At 62.4% G+C, this 7413-nt stretch overlaps 1 protein-coding gene across 1 annotated transcript; it reads left to right on the top strand.

Annotated features, from left to right (window-relative positions):
- Positions 1 to 1862: 1862 nt before the first annotated feature.
- Positions 1863 to 6111, top strand: EN1 (engrailed homeobox 1). The gene is made up of 2 exons (XM_027723610.2): positions 1863 to 2624; positions 5249 to 6111. The coding sequence occupies exons 1-2, from the start codon at positions 1949 to 1951 to the stop codon at positions 5563 to 5565; spliced, it is 993 nt and encodes a 330-aa protein (XP_027579411.1). The 5' UTR covers positions 1863 to 1948; the 3' UTR covers positions 5566 to 6111.
- The last annotated feature ends 1302 nt before the right edge of the window (positions 6112 to 7413 follow it).

Genomic DNA, 7413 nt, shown 5'->3' on the forward strand with positions numbered 1-7413 from the left:
ATTGCCCTTCCCATATCCCCAGGAAACGGCCGCGGGCAGGAGCGCGGCTCCAGCCGGAGCAGGTGTCTGCGGCCGGCCGGGAAGCGCCGCGGCTCCGGGCACCCAGCACACCCAGACCTCCTCCGATGTGTAAAATGTGAGGTGTCGGGGGGACCCCATCCCTAGTGCCGCTTCGTGCGAGCACCAACACTGCCCTTCCACGCAGCGACTCGGCCCTTGGTGGCCGGGAGCGCCCGGGGCCGCGGGGACCGGCTGCGGCAGAGCCGCCCTCCCTGCGGCGCTTGGCTGCGTCCCCAGCAGCCCAGCAAAACCAAAACCGGGGTCAGGGTATTTTTATTTTTTTTCCTGTAAATTAATTTTTAGATAGCAGCATCGTTCCTGAAAAAAAAATGGCTCTTTCTTCCCAACCTTTAAAATCCTTAAATTTCTCTTCTGCCTCAACACACGTTCCGAGGTGGTTGCTCCCTGCCGGGCAGAAAAAAACAAAACAAAACCAAAGAATACTAGGGGGGGAAGAAAGGCAACAAACAGATTCCGAACAAACAAATAAACATCAAAAAACAGAGCAGGAAACATGATACAAGTTCAGCTGTAAGCTGGCCCTGATCTGCTTCATATTCCGAAAAAAACCCCCAACACCCCAAACCTAGTAAAGAGGGGTTTACTGAGAGAGAGGGAAACCACAGAGAGGCAACGGTCGTAAGCCCGGCTCGCCCTGGCAGTGCCTCCCGCCTTTATTGCTATTTATTGTCATTGTCATTTTTTACTCCTCAAAAACAAAAATTTTGGATTCCCGGCGAGCCTCCGCCCGGCTCGCCGTCTCCCCTCGCTGCGGGAGAACAGAAAACAAAAAGAGGGGGATAAGTGCACAGATACGGGAGGAGGGGGTGTTTATTATCGCTGGGGCTACACGAAAGCGGCCGATGACCAAAAATCAACACACCACGCGTTGAGAGGGGGTGCACGCCGCTGCTGGAATTTGTTTACAGGGCTAGTAGGGGGTCGGGGTGGTGGTGGGGGGCGACGTGGGGGGGAGCGGGTCCACGCGCGTGGGCGCGGCGCGGTGCTCCCGCCCCGCCGGGGCGCTGCTGCTGCCGCCGCTGCCCGCCCGCCCCGTCCCGCCCGGCGCCGTCCGCCCCGTCCGGTGCCCACGCGGTATTTATGGCGGCGGCCCCATTGGGCGCGGTGCGGGGTGTCAGCGGCGGCCGCGCCGCGCCATTGGCCGCCCCCACGTGCGGGGCCACCTCACGTGCTTCCGGTGCGAGTGAAAAAAGTGTGGCTGAGGGATTTTTTAGGGAGAGTTTGGTGCACGGATCGGCGCTGTCAGAGATTTGGCCTTTTTTTTTTTTTTTTTTTTTTTTTTAGAAAAGGCGGAAAAAAAAACAAACAAAGGGGGAAGGAAATAAGGGGAGAGAAAAAAAAAGAATTAAAAAAAGAACCCTAAGCGGGCGCGGGCGGCGCAGCACCGGGCTGGCGGGGACGGGCTCCGGCAGCCCGCGGCGTGGGCAGAGTGGAGCGTGACAGCGGGGCAGCGCAGAGCCGCCGCGGCGGCGGCGACGGGGAGATGGGCAGATCGTGACGGGTTTTCGGGGGGCGGGTTTTTTGGGGGGGCCGTGGTGCCGCCGCACACACCTTTTTGGGTTTGATTTTTTTTTTTTTTCCTTTTGTGGTGGAAATATAAGCTGATCGGGAGAAGGGGGAGAGAAGCCCTCGAGTGTCTCCCCGGTTTTGGATCCATCCGTGAGAGGGAGAGAAAAAAAAAAATCTCATCTCCAGCCCAACAAGTGGATTTTAATCTCTTTCTTCTTTTTTTTTTCTTCTTTTTTTTTTTCTTTTTAAATTTTTCCTCCCCCTTTTCCACCCCGCCACCCACCGTCAAAGTGGGGTGGGCGTAAAGTGGGTGGGTGGGGGGGAAAAGAGGCAGTGATCTCCGTGGCGGCGGCTGAGCATGGAAGAGCCGCCGGAGGGGCACGGCCACCGAGACGCGGCGCCCGGCCCGGCGAGCAGCGGCAGCGGCAGCGATGGCGAGAGCGTGCCCGTGTCCCCCAGCCCCGCGCCCGCCTCCCCCGCCGCGCCCTGCCCCCTGCCTCTGCCCCGCCGCCGCCACCCGCCGCCCCCGCCGCCGCCCCCGCCGCCGCCGCCCCACCGCACCACCAACTTTTTCATCGACAACATCCTGAGGCCGGACTTCGGCTGCAAGAAGGAGCCGCCCGCGCCAGCCGGCGGCGGAGGAGGAGGCAGCCGGGAGCGGGACGGAGACCGGGGGCAGAGCTCAGGTAGAGAAAACGTCAACCCGCTGCTGGCCCGGCCGCCCAACCCGCCCGTCCTCCTCTGCCCGGACTCGAACTGCCGTCCCGACGGCTCCGCGCCGCCGCCGCCCGCCGCCGCCGCCTCCAAAACCAGTCCCGCCGCGGCGGCAGCGGCGGCGGCGGCGTCGGGGGCGACCAAGCCCCCCGCCGACGGGGGCGAGACTCACCCGGCGAAGTACGGGGAGCACGGCAGCCCCGCCATCCTCCTCATGGGCTCTAATAATGGAGGACCTGTTATAAAGCCCGACTCGCAACAGCCGCTGGTGTGGCCTGCCTGGGTCTACTGCACTAGGTATTCAGACAGACCGTCCTCGGGTAAGGAACCGCGGCGCATCTGGGAGCTGTTAAATCGTGACAAGGTCGCCCCCCCCCTCTCCTTCCCCTCTTCCCCCCTTGGCTTTGGCTCCCGGCCTGTTCAGGACCTCGCGTGGGGAGGCGCGGGGGGAGGGTGGCCTGGGTCACCCGGGGCGAGAGGAAACGCGTCCCCCCCACTCCACCCCTCCTTCCTTCTCCGAGTCTCCCAAATTTGAATGTGACGCCTGGCCCCGATTCGGCAGCGGTTCGATGCGGAGAGCCGGCGAGAGCGACCCCCTTCCCGCGCCCCTGGCCCGCCCCGCCTGCCGCAGCCCCGGGTGTTCCGCAGCGCGGCGGCGCGGGTTGAGAGCCGAGAGAGAAAAAAACCAGCGGGTTCGGTCGCTTCCTTGCTCTGAAGCTTTTTCTCCCCTTATTTTATTTTTTTCCTGGGTGCTGGTGGCGGGGGGGAAGACCCGAGCCACATGTTGAGCGGCTGCTGGCGGGGCGGGGGGGGATGGGGGAGGTACTGTTTTCTTGGCAGGCGAAGGAAAAAGGGCTTTTTTGGAAGGTGGCGGAGGGGCTGTTTTACCGGGGCCTCTGCAGCGAGCCAGGCAGGCGCTTAGGCCGCGCATTGCCGCTGGAGCCGGTGCTCCCTGCTGCTGTTTGGGGCCCAGCTCCGGGGAGGGGATGTGCCTCTGCCCGGGGCCGTCCCGGTGAGAGCCGCCGGCTCGGCCCTCCCGACCCCATTCTGCCGCCCCTTCTACCTCTTTAAACTCCCCAGGTGCCCCAGGCAGCCCCTTATTCATCACCGTTACGTTCTGGTTTTAAATGCCATTTGTTTGCAAGAAGTAGACGGCGAGGAGAGGGGGTTCCACATGACACCCCCGGCCAGCAGCCAGGGCTCCGGCAGCGCGGCGCGGGGCCGGGGTAGGCTGCCCTGTGCCTTCCCGGGGGCCGCTCCGATGCGCGGGGAAGGCGTTGCTGCCCTGCCCCGGCCCCGCTCTGCGCTGCCCGGCCTAGTGCTCCCCGCCGGCCGTCAGTGCGGCCGAGCTGTCTCCATCCCCCGTTATTGACACGTCCAGCGACTTGAAACTCAGAAAAGCCGCTTTGATTGACTGGGGTGATTGATGGGGTGATAGAGCTGTCAGACGGCGCGGCCTCGCTCCCGGCCGGCCCGGCCGCGGGTGTTGTGCTGCCGATTCCCAGGGCCGCCGTGCACCCGGGGTTCTGCACTTGCGCCTTCATTTCCTTTCCTCCCCTTTCTTCGGGCAAAGAATCATTTCTGAGTGTCCTCTCCGACGCTCCCTGCTCGCCGCAGCCCGGAGGGGAGAAGGGCGAGGGGAGGATGGTTCAGCTCGGCCGCTCTCTTTGTTGTGCTCGGAGCTGCCCTCCGGCCCCGGCTGCTTCTCCTGGCTCCGGGGACGAGCGGGCTGCGGCGGTCGGAGGCGCCGGCACCCCGCTGCAAGGTGCCGGGGCTCAACTATTCACTCCCCGCGCCCTCCGCCCCTCCTCCGGCCCAGCCTGGGAGCATCCCGCCGGGCCCCGTCCCTCTCCCCGCCGACAGCCGCTGCCGAGCCGCGGAGAATCCCCCTGTTCGGGGAAGGGCTGCGCCGGGAGAGGAGATTTCGGCCTACTCGGCAGCAGGGAGGCCTCACTGGCTTCGGCTTCGGCTGCGGCTGCTGCTGGCGGGGGTCTGCGGGCCCGGGGCCACCCGCCGAGCCCGGCAGCTGTCGGGGGATTTTCGTAGATCCCTTTCTTCACGGTTCCCCCCCTCCTCTCCTCCTCTCTCCCCTCGTCGGGCACGGCCGGGTCGGCGAGCAGAGGACAGGGGGTACCATCTCCTCCCTGGCCGGGCGCTGCCCCCAGGATGTGCCCCGGGACCGGGCAGCTTCCCGGGTGACCTGTGTCGCACTTCAGCCGGCCCCATTGCGGCCTGGAGATGGAGCGGCGGGGGCACTGCATTCGGCCGGGCTGCACGGAGGGAGCCGCAAGCGGGGCCGGGGGTCCCCGGCGAGGATCGGCCGCCAGAGAGCCCGGACGACCCGGGCGGTGGCGGCGGGGCACCGGGGTGGCGGCGGAGAAGGACTCCCCGGGACTGAGCTGGCCTTGCGGAGATGGTCAGGGCCCCCAAAAAAGAGACCAAGGCAGCCTTAGGCTACTTTGCTGCTGGCGGCGTCTTCCCGGTGCCTGGCAGCGGGGATCCTTGTTCCCCGCGCTGCCTGGCGAAGCCAATGCCCGGCCGGCGCGCTCCGGTCCCGAGCCGTGCAGAAAGAGCACGGCTCGTCTCGGCGGGGCGGGCGGAGCGGCACCCCGACGTGTGCCGGGGCGGGGGCCGAGCGGGCTCCGCTCCCCTGGCTCTGCGGGGCCGGCTCTGCGGGGCCGGGGTGGCGAGCGATGCGCGGGCGCGCTCGGCCCCGGCCTCCCCGCTCCTTCCCCATCCTTCCCTCCGCCGCACCGGGGCGGCGGTGCCGGGGTTGGGGGGTTGGGGGGGATACACGGAACCAGCACAAATGCACCCGTCGGCCATTTTTCCGCGGCCGGCGGGGCGGGGGTGGAGGTCGGTCTGTCGGTCGGTCGGTCGGTCGGTCTGTCGGTCGGTCGGCGGCACGGCCCTGCCCAGCGGCGTGTGTGTGCCCTGCCCGCAGGCCCCCGCACCAGGAAGCTGAAGAAGAAGAAGACAGAGAAAGAGGACAAGCGGCCGCGGACGGCGTTCACGGCCGAGCAGCTGCAGCGGCTGAAGGCGGAGTTCCAGGCGAACCGGTACATCACGGAGCAGCGGCGGCAAAGCCTGGCCCAGGAGCTCAGCCTCAACGAGTCCCAGATCAAGATCTGGTTCCAGAACAAACGGGCCAAGATCAAGAAGGCGACGGGCATCAAGAACGGGCTGGCGCTGCATCTCATGGCCCAGGGACTCTACAACCACTCCACCACCACGGTGCAGGACAAAGAGGAGAGCGAGTGAGGCGGGCGGCCCCAGCCCAGCCCTGCGCCGCGGCGCCGGCCCGCCGGCCGGGAGGCGGACAGGTGCGATTTAAAAGCAGATCTATTGTCTATCCATAGTATAAGGACTCCGATTAAGAAAAAAAATAAAATATGAACACTTAAAAAAATTATCTCTATATAGCCAAACAGCATATGACCTTGTATATATTTAATTTCAGGTAAGAAATACGTGTAGCGATCTCTATTTGCTGGACAGTTTCTCTCTTCCCTTCTCTCTCTTTCTCCTTTCTTTTGTTCGTTTTCTTTGCTTTCCTTGTTTTCTTTTTTTTGCCCCCCCATGTCCGTTGCTCTTGTTTTACAGTAAATGTCGGACTTTTCTCATCTTTCGTTTGATCTTATTTTATTTGTGTGTGTGTGTGAATTTCTGTCTCTTTTTTTTTTTTTTCCCGAGGAAAAAAATAATTCTGATCCACAGACTGCGAGACTGAACCCGCCGCTACAAGCCAAAGATTTTATTATGTTCAGAAATCTGTAGTCTGAAATAAAGTGTAGACTGTGTTCAGGATCCAGGCTGGCCGTAGTTCTTTATTTTAGTGTATGGATGTTTGTATATATATATATATATATATATATATATATATAAATATATATATATAAATATAAAAAAGAAATGTATATATACATACACCATATGCTGTGTACATAGTGCCATTTTGGTGGCATATTTAGGTTTTGTTTCCGATGGATAGGTGCAGCGATTTTTAAACCTCTCTTCCCTTGTTAAAAACCCTATCTGAGACCTTCGATTTTTTAAAAATTATTTTTAATTTTTCCAACCTCTTAAAAAAAAATTAACTCTCTTTGGCTGTTGCGGTCTTGCCTCGCCTCCCGCATCTCCCTTTTAACCATAAATAAAACCCATCTCTTTATAATGGTAATAATATATCACCAGCTCCCGCTGAAAAATTGCCTGAAACCGCCTGGACATTTAGAGCTCCGGGATGTGTTCGAAAGGTATTTGTCTGACAGCTCCTTGTCTCGGTCCGAGAGGATCTCCTCGCACGCTGTTTCCAGCGAGGACCTCTCCGAAGGATCGGACCGGAGCGATCGGCGCTCGGCGCTGGGCGCTGCGCCGCCGCTCCTGGGAGCGCTCCCGACCCCAGCCCCTGCCCTGTGCTCTCTCTTCCAGGGCTCGGGATCACATCTGCCGTGTGAGTGGGAAGCGCAGGGTGGCGGGGGGCCGGCGGCACAGCAGAACTCCCCGCTCTGCTTTTCCTCCTGCCCCGGTTAAACTCGGCTGTGCCCTGTCCCGGCTCGGTTCACTCTTCGCCGCCGGCCCGGGGACACCTATGGGCCGGGATCGGGCCGTGCCCGTGGCCTTGTCCTCGAGCCGTCGAGGAGCCCCGCAGCCGGGCCTGACGCCCACGCGGCTCTTGCGTGGGGCCCCGCCGAGCCGAGGGCGGGCGAGGGGGATCCATTCCTCACTGCCCCTGAGGAAACCAGGCGCCGTAGTGGGTGGAGAGCCTCCCGTCACCCTCGACGAGGATGTCTGTCGGTTTTCTTTCTCCTTTCGCTTTCTTTCTGCCCCTCTGGATCCCCGCCCTAGGCCAGCAGCCGCAGGGGCGGAGGGGAGAAGCGAGCAGAGCTGGAACCGGGGGACCCTCTTTCCTGCATCCCCCGGAGGATGGGGCAATGCCGAGGCCGTGCCCCGGGCAGTGGGACCCGGTGGGCCGGGGTGCGGAGGGGGGCGAGCAGCGGCACTACCGTTCGGCACAGCCTGCAGCTGCCCCCTCCTCGTCCCGTCGGAGGCATTAGGAGGTTTCCGTCTATTCGAGAAGGGGAGCAGAGGGGCAGCGGGAGGTGGCTT

Source organism: Pipra filicauda, unplaced genomic scaffold (genome assembly GCF_003945595.2).
Source record: "Pipra filicauda isolate LSUMZ 115617 unplaced genomic scaffold, ASM394559v2 scaffold10_size6260569_pilon, whole genome shotgun sequence".
Taxonomy (NCBI): Eukaryota; Metazoa; Chordata; class Aves; order Passeriformes; family Pipridae; genus Pipra; species Pipra filicauda.

Bases quoted from the DNA above. Each gene is read 5' to 3' on its own strand.
- EN1 (XM_027723610.2), top strand. From the start codon at position 1,949: ATGGAAGAGCCGCCGGAGGGGCACGGCCACCGAGACGCGGCGCCCGGC. The intron at 2,625-5,248 runs GTAAGGAACCGC...CCCTGCCCGCAG, and splicing joins TTCAGACAGACCGTCCTCGG to GCCCCCGCACCAGGAAGCTG.